Source organism: Etheostoma cragini, chromosome 12 (assembly GCF_013103735.1).
Source record: "Etheostoma cragini isolate CJK2018 chromosome 12, CSU_Ecrag_1.0, whole genome shotgun sequence".
Classification (NCBI taxonomy): domain Eukaryota; kingdom Metazoa; phylum Chordata; class Actinopteri; order Perciformes; family Percidae; genus Etheostoma; species Etheostoma cragini.
Genome location: NC_048418.1, coordinates 17,350,935 through 17,370,493, shown reverse-complemented (window position 1 = coordinate 17,370,493; position 19,559 = coordinate 17,350,935). Strand labels below are relative to the sequence as shown.

The 19,559-nt window shown below is 43.5% G+C and overlaps 1 protein-coding gene and 1 long non-coding RNA gene across 5 annotated transcripts; one reads left to right on the top strand and one right to left on the bottom strand.

Moving 5' to 3' along the window:
- Positions 1–19,558, top strand: nyap2b (neuronal tyrosine-phosphorylated phosphoinositide-3-kinase adaptor 2b). 4 transcript variants are annotated; one of them, XM_034887858.1, is made up of 7 exons: positions 1–1,007; positions 3,499–3,700; positions 8,042–8,358; positions 11,441–12,514; positions 15,390–16,763; positions 16,865–16,968; positions 17,216–19,558. In XM_034887858.1, the coding sequence occupies exons 2-7, from the start codon at positions 3,522–3,524 to the stop codon at positions 17,501–17,503; spliced, it is 3,336 nt and encodes a 1,111-aa protein (XP_034743749.1). In that variant the 5' UTR covers positions 1–1,007; positions 3,499–3,521; the 3' UTR covers positions 17,504–19,558. The 4 variants fall into 4 exon arrangements, with proteins under 4 accessions (XP_034743749.1, XP_034743747.1, XP_034743748.1 ...); XM_034887856.1 differs by having other exon boundaries at positions 2–1,007; positions 11,438–12,514; XM_034887857.1 differs by lacking the exon at positions 1–1,007 and having other exon boundaries at positions 3,260–3,700; positions 11,438–12,514.
- LOC117954244 lies at positions 3,565–8,191 on the bottom strand. Its single transcript, XR_004658781.1, has 3 exons — positions 8,080–8,191; positions 3,795–3,971; positions 3,565–3,650 (listed from the first exon to the last, which is right to left on the bottom strand). It is a non-coding gene; the product is annotated as an uncharacterized LOC117954244 (long non-coding RNA).
- Position 19,559: the final 1 nt, after the last annotated feature.

Below are 19,559 nucleotides of genomic sequence, written 5' to 3'. Positions count from 1 at the left end.
ACCCCCCCACCCTCCTTCACCCTCTGACAGAGAGCTCTCCGTGGTGCTGATTGCAGAAAAACACGTTCAGGCTCCAGTTACAGTGCAGCTGCAAAGGGACGATCGGCGAGACACATCAAAACAAAAACAAAAAACAACTAACTGGAGGAAGAGACTAGGGTAGGACTGCTAATGAAGATGAATTGCACACAGCAAGCGAAAGAGGAATATAGGAAAAGGAAGGAGAGAGAGGGTGATGACGTCTAATGGAAGGTGGCTACAGTAGATAGTGGGTGTGTCCTTCTTGTTGTGATCTATAGTTGGGAAGCCCGGTGTCATCTGCCTAAGCACAGACCGACTGTATAGACCTGTGCGGACGAGTAGGGCGGAGGGAGCCGGCAGGGAATGCCATACCAGGAAACACACGCTACTCTGCTTTACCTCGGTCTCAACCTTCAGGGCACTGTGGACGAGGATTCCTTTCACCTGTGAGACATTTTGTGCACCCGGACATCTGGGAAAGAAGCATTAGAAAGATTGTGAGTGACTGGTCTGCTACTGCAAGGGGAGTTTGATGTGAGTGCTTGAGAGTGTCAGTGTGTGTTTGTGTCATGCTTGCAGTTTCGGGTGCGGTCTGTTGCTACGCTGCATCTGCCTTCTGTCTCTAGCATGTGCAGGTGTGTGGAGCATTGAAGCTGGCACCTGGCTAGGAGTTTGGCACCATCTGGACTAGAGGGGGGTGTGGGGGGGAGGTGGGGAGGGGGTATCTCTCTTTTCTGCCCAGGGGACGGAGCATTGGGCTGGGCACCCAATGGCCCAGCTCCCCTCTAGCACTAACCTGGGTCACTGGGAATCCTTCTAGCTAGTCAATCAGCTGGACCATACAATGGATGGAAGTCTATGTGGATTTAAGTGGAATAGTGCATGGTTGCTCCAGCATAGGTCAGAGTTCACTAGCTTGCACTGGACTCATCAGGGGAAGACAGAAGACACGTTGGACCACAAACTTGCAGGGACACAGCCTCATTGTAAGTATGCATCATAACACTTTCTTTTTACACAGCAACCCATAAACCCAAAAATATTTAGGTCAGCATTTGTTCATGCTATACATGTCATATTGCAAAAGGGGTTGTTTCCCTACTTACATCCACACAAAAATTCCCATAGCCAAAATATGGCAAGTGTTGCACCTGAGTGTATCCTTTACTTGGTCCACTTGCTGTCTGTGTGTGTGTGTGTGTGTGTGTGTGTGTGTGTGTGTGTGTGTGTGTGTGTGTGTGTGTGTGTGTGTGTGTGTGTGTGTGTGTGTGTGTGTGTGTGTGTGTGTGTGTGTGTGTGTGTGCGCGCGCACGAGAGTCCATGCATGTTGTCACCTGACTATTGGCATTGCAATCTTTTTGACATTGTGTCTCTACAATATCCATGCTGCCCTTCTCCTATGACATGGTTGCCTGGAAACAGAAATGGTGTGCCACTGTCATTTAGTCAAAGTGCACCTCTGTGTTCCAACTGTTGCAGCCCATGTCAACTGGGGCAAAGGAAGAGAGAGATGGGTGAGATTCATAAAAGGCGTAAAGTGAAGGGGAAGGAGTGAGAGAAAAGTGGAAAATCAAGCTTTGTTGAGAAAAAATGTTTTTCTCAATCGACAGGTTTATAGAGATTATCAAATACAAATAGCATTTTCACATCTATGATCTATTTATAGGAGGACAATCCAATGTGAAAGGGTTGGCTGGTAAATACAGTGTGATAAACAAGCTGATTCTAGTGCAGAGTGCGGCTGCAGGCTCATAGGGATTAGGCAGGCAGGCTTAATTCAGCTTTGAACTATGCCTTTCTATTGCTGCACCCTTAACACATGAACTTGGTGCTCCTCGTTTCTCTTCAGAAACCAAGATTTATTTCATTTGAACATCTCCAGATCTCCGGCTGTGCCTGTGCACCAGTGATACCACTGGGAAAAATCTCTTGACACCATGATTCTGTGCCCTAGTTTGAACTCTGCTACAAGATGGTGATTCCATCTGTTCTGTTGGCTCTTATCAGTCCTCTACCCTGCCCTTGTAAACCTATGCTAAGGAATTAGAATGCTGTAGGGAGTAGAAGATAAACCATCCGACTTAGGCACCCTGCTGGACTTATTGATAGACAGACACAAGTTAGAGAGATGCTGAGGATAACCAGACAATGGCCAGTCTCTCAGTTAGCCCTGCAATCTCCGTCTAGCAAGCACCCCCAACCCCCCCATACCCATTCCGCGGTGTTGCCCTTTCCTCCCTACACACAAACATACATACAGCTATCAAAATCCCCCTCCCCCTCCCCACGCAGACTCACACTCAGTGCTTCTCTCACACGTAAACAAGCATGAGTCTTAGGCTGATCGGAAAACATTGACCTACATAAAAGCATGCACTGTCTTCTTCTCTTCTCCACCACTGGCCTCTCCATATTCACATTTGGCTGTTGCACATCGCATATACTATATTGCATACAGTTGCACGGGTGTTCAAGCAAATGCATAATGTACACGCATGCGGCGTTAGTGGTTGCAAACAATGCGGTAGTAAAGTTATTCACATTTAGAAGGAGTGAATCATAGTGTGATTGCACCACTGTGGTTGTTTCATTAAGCAGGCTTTTCCTCCCAGAAACATCCACACTCTTTTATGACAGTTGCTGTCAGTAATGGTCTTTTTGCAGATTCAAAAGGCACCGAGGAACAACTCTAGAGAAGAGTAATTTTAGATCTGAAAACATGATGATGATGATGTCCGCATATGCATGCATCACAGTCTAGTAAGAGTGGTCCGTTTAATCTGTGTGGTTGGTCCCAGGAGTACTATATTTTCACATCTGAGCCCAGCACATATTGCAACTGCAGAAGATGAAAGCCTTTTTTCAGTTTCATTCAAACACTCACTTGGTTACAGCCAATAATTTCAGCCAGACAATGTGCAAACATAACTGAGAAAATAAGCAGCCGCTACTGATCCACAGCCAATAAAAAAACTGAAACTATATTTGTAGCTAGATGGTGAGTCCATTGGCTCTTTGCATATGTATGTGTGTGTGTGTGTGTGTGTGTGTGTGTGTGTGTGTGTGTCTGTGAGTGTATGTGTGTGAGTGAAAAATAGAGAAAGATGTTGCAAACCTCCAGGGAAAACATTTACTCTTGCGGACACATGATGCAAGTTTATGAACCTTTCATAAGCCATGAACTCCACAGCAACAGTCAGGAACATTAAAAACAACAACAGCACCCCATACACTCTACTGTGTGACTTTATTACAATGCTGATGCAATCTTGCTTCGTCGGTTTTTATTTCATCAAGGCTGACCTTGTAAAAGGAGGGTTGAGATAAGAATGATTACTGGCATAACAGCATGCTTGTTTTGCATTCAGCCCATACTCGTATATGATGCCCTTGTAGTTCATATTACTAGTAGTATTTTGTGTATCTATCTTGTTAAGGCAACCACCATCATTAACATTTGCTATATGTCTTCATCAGAATGCTGTGGAAACACTTGAAGAATGATGAGCTCCAAAGAGGAGGAAACTCTCCGTTTTTTCCAGTACGTTGAGGAGAATGGGCTAAGAGCCTACAACGGCCTGGTAGCTCAGAACTTAGACCACGCCAGGAATGAGAGAAATAGAACATTCCTGCAGGAGAAAAACGACAAGAAGAGAAAACAGGAGGAAGCCGTAAGGAGGTAGGAAGACAATAAATACGTAAACAGCTTCACGAACGAAAAAAACAGACTCATTGACAAGGTTTTGCACAGAGATATCTTGTAAAATACATACGTTACACACCGTACAGTCGAGCTGGGGCTCATTCTTCTCTGTGAATGCTAGGATGTCACTGGGTTCACTTCAGAAAGAGGTTGTAGGAAATTAGGACAAGTGGCCAGAGGGTCCCTGTGGCAATAGCAGGTTGCTATATTTTGGGGGTTGCCAGTGTGGACTGGTGCATCCCGTGATCTATAGAGGATAATTAATGTTTCACTTTTAGACATATTTGGGACTTGTCCTTGGATGGAGGTTGCTGGTGCTCCATGGAGAGCATTCAGAATTAAGAACAACCGGGGTGGGATGTGAAAACAATGGGTGTTAGGATTAAGAATTCAACATGTAAGGACACTTGTGGTTATGCTGTTGTGATTTAAGTATACCCATAGAGTAAAGAAAGGGTTGGAATGGGCCGCTGTAACCTTTCTCACATGTTGTGATGAGCAAGCAGTTCCAGCTTTGCCTCGGTGCGCAGCGACACCGCTGTGTGGCATCCCAAAACTTGGGCGAATAAGAAGCACACACTCACAACGTGACTAGCACGTGGCTATGGCATGCTTGTGTTGTGGGTTAGACCAGGAGCACTGAGTCACCGAGTCATTGGGATAATAACGGGACATTGTGGTTTAGATTGTGTTTGTGCGAAGACATGGACATCGGTGATACTTTTGTTACAACAACAACTGAAAGCGGTATAACATGACACCAAGAAAATGTCTGTGCTTCATCACTTTTCCTTAAGTTTCAGGAGTGATAACTCATCAGAAAAGGAGCAGTACATTTTTGAAAGGTCAAGAAGTATTAAGATTATTCATTTTAAATCACAATTACGCAATCCTTTTTATACTGAAGTTCAGTGCACTGTACTCATATGTAGCATTACCATTTGCTGTATGATTTTTAAACAGCACATAAATCAAGTGAATGCATATTTCACCTGAAAAGCACTCATAATCTAGTAGAGAAACACTTGTTTTCTACTTTGTGGTCAAACCATTAATCCAATGAAGATCAGTTTGCAGTGGACATTTTAATGGGAAATACTGTCCAATATTTGCATGGTTTTTATAAGTCTTCCCTGTTTGATCAGTCTGGCTCACACTGTACAAAGTATTTGAGCAGCTGTTGGGACTTTCAGCTGTGCATCAGATGATTTCATTGATGTAGGTTTGAGGGCTGTGCATTTATATGGGACCAGATGTACTCTCTTTAACACATTTATTCAAGAACACTTTAAACCCTGTCACTCAGTCAAAGGGTCCAGCGATTCAAAAGAGGTGTTTCTATGCTGCCACTGTATTTAGACATTAGTGCATTTTATAGTATACTTACTGTATATTACTTGCGTGATCAAAGCAAACTGAGAGTGTAACTTTTTATATCAGGCATCAGAAAGACAGCTATATTAGAGTTTAAAAAACACTCCAAAATCTACGTTGGATTTTCTTTTATCACTTGCCAGCAAAATGTCCCTGCTTCCAACGTTATTACAGGTCCGACACAGGCCTGTAAAGTAACTTGCTGAATGGGACAGGGCGATGCCTGAGGAAAGTGGCATCTACTGTCCTGCTATCCTTCCACTCTCTCTCAGCTGTTGCCAAAGCTGAAATATTAATACACAGTCACTGGAGAAAATGTCTAAATAATAACTGGATTTTTCATGAGGTCTGCAAGTAGGTCAATGAGAAGACCCATTTTTACATCAACTGACTGAGAGTGAGAAAGAGTGTGTGAGGATCCATGTGTGCATGCTTGCATGTGCGTGTTTGCAAGAACGTGCTTGTGTACATGTGCATGCATGGGCATGAACCACAGGAAAATAGATTGTATTAGTGTGTGAGAAAGGTGGGAAAGAACAAATGGCAATTGTGATTGTGTGAGGGAGCTTGTTAGAACAAATGTGTTTAACAGTGTGTGTGTGTGTGGGGGGGACTTGTTAGTGAGAGATTAAGTGTGAGCTTAGTTGCATGAGATGTGTTCTGCCTGGTGACAGCTGGAAGAGCCATGGGCCAATCAGATCAGCACGTTAGGTCTGAGTGAGGCGGGCCTTCCTGTCAGCTGCTGTCTCATTGTGTTGGTTTTATTGTATTTCATCAGAAGAAGTTATTCACAGACACACACACACACACACAAACACACACACACACAGATGCCCACAAATTTACTTAAACGTACAATTATTTTCATAAACACACATACACTCCCCCCACACACACACATACATACACACAGACACACACACACACTCACACACACACACACACAGAGACACTCGTTTACTTATATTTACATATGCTTGCAAATTCCAACGACTACTTTCTGCTTCTTTACCACTTTACACGTGCGCACATTCACAGATTTCTTTCAATCTTTTTCCCCCGTTAGTGTTGTGTTTGTTTCCGTGATATTGTTTTTCCTGTCGCATAGTGTCACTGAGAGAACCAGAACTGCAACTCCATGGTCCAAGAACACCTGTTGTCTGTCCTCTAGCCAATCACTGGGCAAATATCCTATAAATAATCCAGTCACCACAACTCCAGTCACACCGACCTACCCATACACACACACACACACACACACACATATACATGTGTGTGCATGTACACAGTCACAGCAGATACACACCCAAAACATGAGAGGGACAGATAGTCACCACCTGTGGCTGAAAGCCATGGAATATTGTCAAATTGTTTTTTCACAGACATTTAGCCCAAACATGGATGCAACTTTTTTATGTGTGTAGCAGTGTAACGATGTGTGCCTATGCATGTATGTATGCATGCATGCATGTGTACACATACTGGATGTGTATGTGCATATATGTATGCACACCACCATGTTAGCCTACTTTATTTTCTTTTTTAACAATCTGTTCCTTATCTTTCTATTATTGTTATTATTTTCTTTATTTCTTTATTTTATTTTCTCAACTTTACTATTATTACTATTGTTTCACTATAAAATATTTAAACTGTGAATAAATGTTAGGTATGAACAATATCATGTGTAAGCACATTTAACTCCTGCACTCCTGCAATTAAGTTTAAAAAACTAAAACATGGATGCTTACACAGAATGTGCATTAATAACCACAAAACATGTGACAACATTTGATTTCTTTCATATAACACTTGCTATGCGGCTCTACAGGTTGCAGTAGGCACCTTTGTCTTGTATCACCACTGTCATCTTTAAATCAGATGTGACGTGGTTATGATATACAGTACACATGATGTGCACGTGTGCTTTATTATTTACTTGCAGCGGTAGCTGGTTGTGTGTCTGGTTTCTATGGGTACCCTGTTGCTAGGCAAAGTCAGATCCCTGACCAATGAAGCCACCCCACCAAGCACCTTCTGTTTAGCAGCTGGCTAGGATGGAGTCAGAGTCAGCAAAGTCACACACTGAGGGGTCACGAACACGCACATACGTACACTCCCACATGCGTGCGCACACTCACGCAAGATAGAAAGATTTGTATAGCCACACATGCAAATGCATCTTGTTTCATGCCATTTGTTTAAACATTTAAATATCTGAGATCAGGCAGTGACTCTCTGGTATGAGAATAAACAGCAGAGATCAAGTGTGTGTAGATTGCACCTATCATGTATTTTGTGCAAACCATTTTACCTGAACAAAGTCAGAACTTGAGCTCAATTACTATGCAACACACACACACACACACACACACACACACACAGCCCTCTTTTCCCCCATTACAACACAACACTCAGACATCATTAACGCTCCATTCAGGCCAATCAACCGTTAATAGGGATTGATTGTTTACAGGCAGGGAGACTTCCATGGTTCCATTATGGTGTCTGGCTGTGTGAGCAGCATCGGTCGTATCCTGGGTTAAAGTCGAATCAATGCTTTGCCCTGAAGGAGACCCTGTTTTCAGTGGCACTTACATGTCTGTTATTGTTATCTTAACGCTCTCATCATTTGAGTTCACTCGCACAGAATGAAATGCACATACATGCACACACACACACACACACACACACGCATATGCGCACACAAATTGAGACATGCCATTATGACTCTGTCATGGTATGATATGTTTCCAGGGGATGACATGGGAAATCTGGTCAAGATTTTTGTCTTTTTCTTCCAGCCAAACTAATATCAACTAATATGATACTTTGTATCATACTTACTTAAATGCTTTGTTGTTATTATTATTCATATTTCCAAATATATTTCTGATATTTATCTGCCCTCTTTCTCTTTCTGTTCCTTGCTTTCTGATATAGGACAGGTGAGGACATTGCAACTGAAGGCAAGCACTTACGTATGGGCTCCATTACCATATCGGACCCCCAGGAACGCATGCCCATGCCCCACCTGCATGCCCTTGCCTGTGGGCAGGGCTTCTCCGTACGCTCCCAGTCCCTCCACTCTGTTGGCGGTGGGAACAGTGGGGGTGGAGGAGAGGAGGAAGTAGGAAGCCCGACCTCTAGGAAGCAGCCCCCACCCAAGCCCAGGAGGGACCCGGCCACCAAGCTGAGCATGTCGTCGGAGGCGGTGGACCACAGTCCCACGTCCACCTGCCGCGGGGAGAGATGTGATGGTAAGTGGTGGTGGCGTTTCACACCGATCTGCTGCACTATATTTAGCTGCTCTCTGCAGTGCCCTCTTCAACACTGTTTCTCCTACAATGACATGACATCTGGCTATTCCCTGCATCCACAAGTACCATTGTGGAAAACTGATGTAAGGAGAGCTATAAGCTATAAAGACAATGGAGATACACCATAGTTACACATTTGGGATGCACTAGACTAGACAATAATAAAAAATGTGAAAACCTGCTATTCAATAAACTGCAAATGAAGGAATGCTTAAAAAGGTCTGACAAGATTCGTGCTGCACTACACCCACTAGTCTAGAAACAGTTTGCGTTCTGTGTGAGAAAACATCTTGCCTTAGTATTTTGAATGACAGATGACCAATGTATACATATTGCAGAATAATCAAGTACACAGGCTAGAGCAATTGTGGATGCCGAAATCTATGTTGGAAGATTATGCATAAGCTGTAACTTTTCACTGTGCTCTTTTACTTTCTGTTACTGTCAGGTAAACACCTATATGGGTTATTTACATATTACCCCTTGCCACAGATAAATCAGATAGTACAAGTATCCGAATCTGATACCAACATGTTGAGCTGGGAATGAAAGTATCATAATGTGATGCATATGAATATATTTTTGTGTTGTTTCAAACCTCTGGGCTTTGGACAATAAGGCCCTGTATATAGTCCTGATACCATTACCGTAATATAGTAACACCGTCTGTGTGTGAAGTTGAAGCTCCAGTGACTTCACCCTAGAATATGGTGCTGGCGTAGGAAGGTTATTGGTCACACAGTCAGTTGTTCTCGGTGCACATAAAGAAGTTCCATAACCTGATTTAAAACTGACTGACTTATATATGTTAAGGCTAATTACCAAATTCAGCCAAACAGTTTTCCTTCCAGTTTAAACTGCCAAGGCCAACATTTAGAGATGCCTTGATCTAGATCCAGTAGAGGCACCCTGCAGCAATTTCACTCAGTTTTCAGAAGCAAAATAAACAAACACAATATGCCCGCTTGGTCATGTATGAAAAGAGGGCATAATTATAGTACATTAACTCAGTGTAAGAAAGGCTTTAATTCATTGAAATCAATTGAGCAACAGTAATGTTTTGCTCAACATGCCACAGATCCATTCATTGCCGTAGCAAATGCACACAGCTTCACAGTTTCATTTGAAACAGTTCATGTGCTGAGCACAAAGGAAAAACTCAACAAGCATAGACAAAATGAACTGACATTTAAAGTATAATGACAGTCTTTGTCGCTGGTGTCTGTAAGAGCAAAACGATGTAGAGGTTGCAGGTGGCTTTGACTCTATTTTATTTTGGATTCTTCATTGCCGACGTGATGTTTGGGGAGTCGCCCAGCCTGGCTCAGATTGGTGGGGATCTCTCTCTATATGTGCACACAGTTCTTCCTGGGCACCACGGCAACCATCCCACAGAAACAAGACCCCCTGTAGCCCAGCCAATCACAGAATGACTAACCAGCTCGAGCCAATGGGGCTCTAGAGATGCTGAAGTCTGAGGCTTCAGAGCCAATCAGAGCAAAAGTGTGGGGGTGTCCCTGGCGGAGGGGATGGTTGCGTGCTCTGTAGCTGGCGCTGTAGCAGGAAAGGGAGGAGCTTGTCAGAGTAGAATTCATTCAGGAGGAGCGATTGACCTAGATTCGTTTTACCCAGGAGGAGAGGGAGGGGGAGGGGGTTTGCGGGTAAACACATCCGCTGCAGGGGGAGGGGGAGAAGAGGGAGCAATGGAGAGAGGAGAATTAAAGGGACAGGGAGTAAGCGATGTTTGGAGGGACAGATTCGTCATCAGTGCTGAAACAGATCTCAAGATCAACCGTGGAAACCTGTTAGTGTAACAACGCATTTGGTAAATCAAAAGAGGACTAGTTACATCACTGTATGCACATACTCACAAAGTAAGGGAGAAAGGGTGAAGAAGAATGTGAGTATTATGTCAGTCCAATTAAACACACCAGGAACACATCTGGGTAGAGCCAAATCATCTATTATAACCTAAATAATGGTTATGTAGAGAAAATGGAACCAAAGGGTGTGTTACATCCTTAATTCAAATTAGCATATAATATCAATATGAAGCCATGTCATTTGTGTTTCACCTCTTAGATTTTCTTGACTACATTCATTGCTTTCTCTCTAGCTATGGTTTCAATTGAAATAAAACACTCTGATCTATCTATAAATACCTTTTGCATGCAACATATTGTGCAAAGCCATGAATGCTCTGAATGTATAGGCATGTGCAGTGCGTGTAGGGATGGTAGTGAGTTATGGGATAATCATAAAGTTATGGGAAGTATGGGTGTGTCTGGGCCATCTGGCATCTGAATTATTAAAGGTGTAAAATCTGCAGTTTTAGGGTTTCAAACATGGTCCTTGTTTTAATTACACTCCTCTCCCCCTGCATATCAGGGAAACACTCCTATCCAAACATGTTGGTGCCTGACCTAGAAATACACTGTGAGCAACTCAGTAGTAAAGAGCAATGTGTACCGTGAGTAAACTAGCATTAGAACCACACTGTGCAGTAGTATCTGGTCAATGTCAACACTGTACCATAGCCTCACTGCACCACACTGCAATGCTACGTCACCACTATCAAAACGAAGTTCCACAGTGTGTGTGACCCAGATACTATATTCACATACTGCTAAACTGCTGTATATTTGACCCAGAAACATGCATACTGCCTCAACTGTTCCCACATATCTCACTCTGAAGATATTCCTCTCAGCTATACACGCTGACCTACATCTGACCCGAAAAACTGCAGTACTGCAGACTGTATATTAATGATAATGATTCACTTAATGATGAATGATTCTAGCAAAAAAAAAGATGTTTTGTCAAATTCAGTATTGCATTGTGTATGATAGCTGTGCAGAAAGCAACAAATTAGTAATGGGACATTATTTGGGCGTGTCGCATGCCACAAAAAAAAATACATATAGTACTTAATAAACCAGAAAACAAATATTATGTATTTTTATTTATATATATATAGTATATCTGTGTTAAGACTTTTGTTCTCTCTCATCTTTAGCAGCTCAAGGATGCAGTGAGGACTGCAGGAGGGTGCCGCCACCCAAACCTAAGAGGAACCCCAACACACAACTGAGTGTTTCCTTCGATGAGTCCTACATCAAGAGCCACGGAGGCAGCGGGGTTTGCCCCTCCAGACCCCTCCACTACGTCACCTCCCCCTGCGAACTCAACCCTTCGCCCCCACAGAGTGATGAGAGCCCTACAGAGGACTGTGAAGATGAACCTGTCTATATAGAGATGGGCGGGATTGATGTTGGGACACGAGAACCCCTGAAGAGTGAGGATGAGGAGCCAGGAGAGTCTGTGTACGAGGAGATGAAGTACCCAGCTCTGGATGATATGGAGTACCGCACTGACCCCGTGGGATGTCGCTCGGCATGCCCCACCCCAGCACCCTATGACCCTGAACCTCTCAGTCGCTGCTCCACACCTCGAAACATTCCCCTCTGTGACATTCCCGCACCCTTTCCCAATTTACTCACCCATCGGCCTCCGCTGCTGGTGTTCCCCCCGGCGCCGGCCCAGTGCTCACCTAACTCAGACGAGTCTCCCCTAACCCCTCTAGATGTAGCCAAATTGCCCATGATGGAGAACCAACCCTACAGCAAATCTCCAACCTCCTCCACTGAGCCACCCTCCTCTGCACACATCCGCAGGGAGCTCACTGCCACCCCAACCCTCACCATCTCTGGCCGCTCCTCTGCGCCTCCTCTACCCTGTACCCTCTACAAATCCTCCTCCTCATCCTCCTATCAGCGCAGCCACTCTGCTTGCCCATCTCCAGTCAGCATGGGCCGCTGTCTCACCCCTCTCAGCCTCATGCGTACACCTCCCTTTGAAGCGCCAATGCCATTCCCCGGGGGTCTGCCGCGGAGCGCCTCTGCCACCCCTCACGGCAAAGGCTCACCACCTCAAGACGGCGTGGGTCGACTCCATGGTTCTATGCAGAATGTGTCAACAGGGCGTTCACGGACACCCACCAGCCCACTGGACGAACTAACTAACCTGTTCACAACTGGTAGGAACATGCTGAAGAAAAATGCCAGTGGCAGGAAGTCTAAAGAGCCTGGAGAGAGTGAGTCGTTTTACACATTTGTCTCCTCATTTTGGAATGTAGTGAAGCAAAGGGCATGCACAAATGTGCTCATAGTTATTTATGTCTCTTTGATTCCTGAAGAGTGTAGACAGTGTAGACACTGCATCTCCTTTTATAAATCCAGCCCAGTGTGTATGTATTCTCATTTAGCAAGAGAGACTGGCTTAGTTGAGAGATACAATGAGAAAGCAGCCCTACCGACATTAGAAAGGAGCTGCAAAGACTCAGAATAACACACAGGAGAGCAGGGGTAACATCCCAGAGTGTTTACAGACAACATGGATGGTGTCATTGGCAAAATTCTTTCCATGCAGTAAACTCTGGAGCGAATACAAATCGTTACTCAGAGATGGGGGTTTGGGGTTTCTCTAAAGTTCAACCTTGCTAAATACGGCTGCTGGGCAGAGAATGCACCACTTTTACATTACCATGCATGATGTTTGTGGCGCTCCCTGCAACCATCCATTTGTTTAATCTAGGCCCAGCGAGCCAAGTGTGATACAGATGGTATATTTAATCTGAGGGGATTTGAGCCTAAAGCGTACAGCAGGTCCCTCAAACCTACTCATGGCATTAGGCCGTAAGGCTGCATTACTTTTAAATATGTAAACATCATGCTGCTTAAATACAGATAGCCAAACAACACTGAATGTAATTGTGAAGGCAAACAAACATTTGCTCATTAGGATCTAAGTGCAAAATATGCTTAAAGTTTATATAAAAGATGTAAAAAATCTAAAATAAATAACTTGTGTTTACATTATTATATAGTGTCATATGGCGAGTTTGGTGCCAACAGCATTATCAGTAAGTCACAAATTAACATTCTCTTTCTCAACTATTCATTTTTTGTTATAAATTCCATGTCACAATTGAAAATTTAGAAATGTAACGTGAACTGTGTTAAAGCAATCTAAATTAGCAAAAGGGTGTTTCAGAAATGCATGAAGGTCATGTAGAGGCTGTCATGCATTATTTGAGAAGGGTCACTAATTAATTAATATGGATCATTTAATGAGAGACAATGTGGAAGAATTTTAAAAATGTAACTAAAACTCTAATTCAAAAACAGAAATTCATTCAAGCACATTTTGTACATCAATCATAAAAGAACTACAAAAAGTCCACACATCAATCCTTACTCAATGCTCTTAGCAACTACAACATAGCAACAGAGGAAGGAGGAAAAATCCCTGTATCTTATTTGCAGATTCCCTCCCCATGGGTAACGCAGCCAATCACAGCTCAGGGCATGCCGGTCTGAACAACCGAGCAATGAGCTCTTGATAGGGATAGCTGTGGCTCTGAACTCAAATCTGCACCTGATCAGAGGGTTTCAGATCATGTTTCTGTCCAATCAGCACATACTCTACCCATGATGGAGCCAATCAGGAGGTTGTAGCAGCTGGGGCAGATGGTGATAGTGGAAGCTGAGAGGAGGATTTCTTGCTATTTTGACTTGATGAGTTGGTGTATAGATGTGCCAATTTGTGCACATTTGCTGTTTATTCCTGTGAATTCTGTGCAATGTCTTGGATATATCCGTTAGGTTACTGGCTGACATTAATTGATGATTGGATTGTCAAGGGGTGCGTTCATGTGCCCAGGAAGTGTTAGGAATGTCTAACCAATAAGCCGTTTGGCAGTATTTTGTTCTCCAGTCCCATATAGTGTGTAAACAGTTTGCATTTGTGTTCTATACATCAAGGGTTGGTTGTGCTTCTGACAGGTCTTAAAAAAGGCCTACATCTGGGTACAAGCTCCACATACAGACTCCCAGGCTGTGTGTGTTGCTCTGTGACTGTCTACTAGCACACACACTGTACTGAGCACACAAACCTGACAAAATGAACAGAGGTTGATTTTTTTCTCTCTCCCTTTCTGAGGCGTTAGAGGCAGCAACAACTAGTCTGACCCAGTTACTAACTGGTTACTCGCCACACTCCCTCTCATTAACACACATGCATGCACGGATGCACACACACACACACACACACACACAAAAGCCATGTATGACACATAACATGACAAGGGATGGGCAGGATAAGGACTGCTTGCGCATTGTGCTGTATGTCGAAGCCCGTATAGGAACTATATAAAGGCACAGCCTCTACAGCCTACATGGAAATCAATCATACACACACACACACACACACACACACACACACACACACACACACACACACCTATACATATGGTCTAAAATGTTTTTATTGAGCCTTTAATCAGCGACAGTTCATTATTAGCCGGTTTCTAAGCACACAGGCTGGAATGTTGTGTTTACGCTAAAGAAGAGTCAGAGTACCATATATAATTGTGATGAAGAAATTTGAAAGTTAAACACAGAGACATCCAAAGGCAGTGAATAATGTTTTAGAAAATGTTTTATAATGGTAACTATGGTTATTCAAGGGTACTGTCATGTGTATTAGAGATATTAGGGTGAAAGAAAAGTACAGTGAAAACATACAATATAAACTAACTAAAAGAAAGTGATTTCAATTGATTGACTGAACTAAAACAACAAATAATGATTGTGTGTATTATTATATACCATGATGAACACACTTATAATGCCTGTTAGCCCACATACAGTATAGACTCATCTAACTCCAGTCTTTACTGCAGCTGCCTCAGTGGGTGGTGAGGGACACCTAGAGGATATTTGACGGTAGTGCAGAAACGTGAAGCAGAAAAACAGCATTCATTCTTTCTGTGTGTTTACATGCTATTGACAATTCATAGTTAAACCATTCATTTAGAACATTTTTAAATTCATTATTCAAAGCAGAATAAGATTTGATGTTACAATCAAGTGTTTGTCTCCTAAAGAGTTTCTCCTGTTCTTTTACAGCTGAGTCCAAAAGCAAGTCTCACAGCGAGTCCAAGCGTGAGGGCAAGGAGCGCCACAGTCACAGCAAGGAGTCCAAGCGAGACTCCAAGGACCGCCACAGCAAAGAGTCCTCTCACCGGAGAGACAGAGACAAAGACAGAGACAAAAACAAAGACAGAGACAAAGACAGAGACAAAGAAAGAGACAAAGACAAAGAAAGAGACAAAGACAGAGACAAAGACAGAGACAAAAACAAAGACAGAGACAAAGACAGAGACAAAGACAAAGAAAGAGACAAAGACAGGGATAAAGAAAGAAGGAGCAGTAATGTAGAGCCACTTCCCCACAGACGCAACAGTAAAGACCGTACTTATAGCGGTGCAGATGCACCAGCTGTTAGCAGGGACAGTAGGGAGCAGGGCTGCAGCAGTGTGGAGCCCATCCCAATGATAAGAAGAGACTCCAAGGACCGAGGGCTTAGCAATGGTGACCTGATGCTAAGGAGAGACAGCAAAGACCGGGGTGGGGGACATGGAACGGAATGTTTGTTGAGGCAGGACAGCAAGGACAGACTGCTAGATCAGCCACCTGAGCTGTTACCAAGACAAGATGGCAAGGAAAGGGCAAGAAACGGTGTAGACTCTAGACATGAAAGCAGAGAGAGACTGCTGGATCAGCCACCTGTGCTCGTCCCACTACAGGATAGCAAAGAGAGAGCCAGGAACGGTGTGGACTCAAAGCATGAAAGCAGAGACAGGCCACCTGAGCTTCTCCCCCGACAAGAGTTCAAAGACAAAGCCAGAACCGGAGCAGAATATAGGCATGATAGCAAAGACCACCGTCCTGAGGTGTTACCCCCACAGGATTTTAAAGAGAGAGCAAGGAAGGACATGGAACACAGACACGAAGGTAGAATAGACCAGCCACCTGAGATCCTTCCGCGACAAGAAACGTCCAGAAGAAGCAACAGCAAGGAAACGGTTGGCTACAGCTCCGAATCCAAGCACGAGGGGAGAGATCGGAGCTGCCACAACGGGGGAGATCTCCCTCCTCCACCTCTGCCTAGGCAGGACAGCAAAGATCTGAGCCGAACTGGACTCGAAGTGAGACGGGATAGCAAAGACAGAAGTCTGAATGGCTCAGAGCAGCATCATTATGCCGTCAAAAGCACCAAGAGCCCTTCTGCAATGGAGTATAGGTGTGATAGCAAAGAACGAGGATACAGATCAGATGGCACGCCCAGACGAGATAAAAGAGAAAATTACAGCACGGACCAATCAAAAGCACAAGAGAGGAATGGCAGCACGGTGTCAGGGCAGCATTCATCCACAACGACACCTACTCACCACGGGAGATCATCGGGGAGCCCACCAATGACCACAGGAACAGGAAATGGTAAAGCTTACACCTTGAAATTGTAAAGACAATCTAGAGTTGATCATATAACCTTTGTATATTACATGCAACCAAACGTGTCATTTTCCCTCCCTTTGTAGACCTGAAAGCAGTACCGAAGTATGGTCGCTCCCATTCTATTCCGGCTAACCCCTCTCCAATGGGAACGCCCCAAAGGAAAGCAGCAGAGGGACATCAAAGTCAGGTATGCAGATTAGCTTCTTTACTTTGCCCTGAACACCCACTCTTACTTACTCTGAGCAATGGGATGCTGTTTTTAAATGTATGATCATTGCTCAATTATTCACCATAAATAATTATTAAACGGTATAGAAAAATACCATGTTTTTTATGCCATGGTTTTTTGGGGGCTTTTCATTCGTCTGTGGTCTTTTTTTTTTATAAAGTCAGTATGTATTCACATAACTTAATGCATTGACTCTGCCCCTCAGATGCCCCAGATGCCTTGGATCTGTGGCGACACCACCATGCTAGAACAGATCGAGAGGAAACGCACCCTCTGCATGGAGATCCGCTCCAGACAACATCCACACCTGCAGAGATTTCTGGAGAGGCCTCCTCCTCCGGACAGGAACGAGGACAGGCACCAGGAGCGGAGTCAGTGCAAGCAAGAAAGTGCATCTGTGCTGCCAGTCTGGGGGAAAAGCAACGGGGCTAAAAAGATCCGTCCTCCCCCTTACCCTACACAGAAAACCGTATTCTGGGACACGGCCATCTGACATTAACAACACACTTACACCTCCCTGCCACACAACCCCCGATTACCCTCTCCCTCTTTCCTCTGGGTTAGGCTGATTCTTCCCTGCAACATCAGGGGCGTCAGGGCAGCCAATGAGAGCACAGGGGGATGACACTCGCTGATGTCAAAGGACAATGGTGGTTACCATAGCAATATTTCTGCTTGTTCAGGTTGTCATGTTTTCTTATCATCACTGGTGATATTTGATATTTTTCTATTTCCTGTGACTGGATTCTTGTAATATAATTAGTAGAATAGATATTTGATTAATAGATATTTTCTAAATGAGAGGAGGATTAAAAAGAGGCTTAAATGATGTATAGTAGATGTAGATGCAATCTAATGTTTGTTCTTATGTTATTTTGGTTGGTTATTTTACATTTGAAAGCATACTCTATCAATACTTGTACTGTAGTAGCATAATTTTCTTATGCCCAACTCTTTTTTTTCTGTGCTTGAGAGCACTAAACTGAATGGACTATTCAATTCTGTCTATATATACTTTAAATTTTCACTGTTGTATTGTAAGATGAGGAGTTATAGTGCTTTAGATTCCAGCGCCCTCCATGCCTGGTCCAGTACAGTACGTTCTAGAATGTACAACAGTTGGTCCTAGAACATAAACAGGAAACTTTGTGTGCTTCAGTTTGTATATTACAGTAAGAAGCAGTGCAGTCACTAGTGAAAGCCTTTCAAAGCAGTTGAATTGTTTTATAGGAAAACCTGTTGGCTGGCATGTTGTAGAGGACAGAGAAAGTGTGAAACGCTGTTGTCTAAGATACACTATGAGGGTGGGTTGGGGAGGTAGTAAATTAGAACATACATTATTAACAGTATAATTTCCAAGACCAGCCAAAGCCTCTTAAAGCGAGATAAAGGTGTGGTTGCACTTTGGACAGTTGGTTATTTGACATGGGGTTGGTGGCCATGCACACTGCGAGCACCATGACATACTTGATGCCAACGACCCGCCCGTACAATCAACACCTGAGCTTTTAGACCATTTTCTTAATTTTACTGCAGATTATAATAGCCATATGCACTTGCTTAAGAAGAACTTTCAAGATTATGCGTATATATTTTTTGAAAATGTTAAAAGGTAATTGTGCCATGTAAGTTTTTAAGTTCTTGGCGGGGAGATAAAGCCTCAGGAGGCTGGCTGTGTGTGACACACAGTCATCTGTGATTGGTTGTCTCTGACGATGTTCCCAATTCAATTGGTTGGCAACCATTTTAGAGATCGAAATTATTTAAGGACCTACAACATGGCAACAGCTCTACCCAGTCAAGCAGTCAGGGGTTGCACAATGACCTACACATCTTTGAGGCTTTGTACAAAAAAAAGTAAAAGAAATCTGCACTACCCATCATATTACATCACATTAAATCAGGCTGATTACATACATGCCCTCTCTCCCTGCTCTCTCCCTCTACCTCAACCTCCTACTGACATCATCTAAATGGGTTCTCTTCAGCACATTCAAATGCAATGTGGACATTGCCAAAATAGTTTGGGTTTGACAAATGATATAGCCCTCAGAGTGCAAGTGCAGTACCCCCTCACTGGTGAGAATCGATGCTACAGAGGTCCCTCTGTGTTCTACGTGTGTGTGTATGTGTGTATGTGTGCGTGTGTGAAAGTGTGCATGCATGCATGTGTGTATGTGTGAGGGAGAGAGCAGTGTGCGTTTGTGTCTGTGTGCCAAGCTACACCGTATGCAAGTTGAATCTTTAAAAATGATTGTTTTAAGACATTCACTTTGCCCTATCCATGATGTTGGTGGGTGGAGGTTGGAAATGTAATAATGATGATGTACAATCTTTTTGTGTGTATAAACGTGCACTGTGAAAAGTTAGAGAGAGCACCGCACTGTCAGAGTCCTCTGTCTTATTGCACTTGAGTGTTCTCTTGTTTTGCGTAATAAAAAAGAAAAGGAAAAAACATGTTTGAGGAAAAAAGTACTGTATTCTGATTGTCACTTGGGTTCTGTTGAGAGAAACAAATAAATATGAACTTGAAACCCGCTGTGGAAAAC

What these genes read in the sequence shown, in the direction of transcription:
- nyap2b (XM_034887856.1), top strand. Translation starts at nt 3,522, where the DNA reads ATGATGAGCTCCAAAGAGGAGGAAACTCTCCGTTTTTTCCAGTACGTT. An exon ending in CAGGAGGAAGCCGTAAGGAG is followed by an intron (nt 3,701 to 8,041) that starts GTAGGAAGACAA and finishes TTTCTGATATAG; the next exon opens with GACAGGTGAGGACATTGCAA. An exon ending in CCGCGGGGAGAGATGTGATG is followed by an intron (nt 8,359 to 11,437) that starts GTAAGTGGTGGT and finishes TCTCATCTTTAG; the next exon opens with CAGCTCAAGGATGCAGTGAG.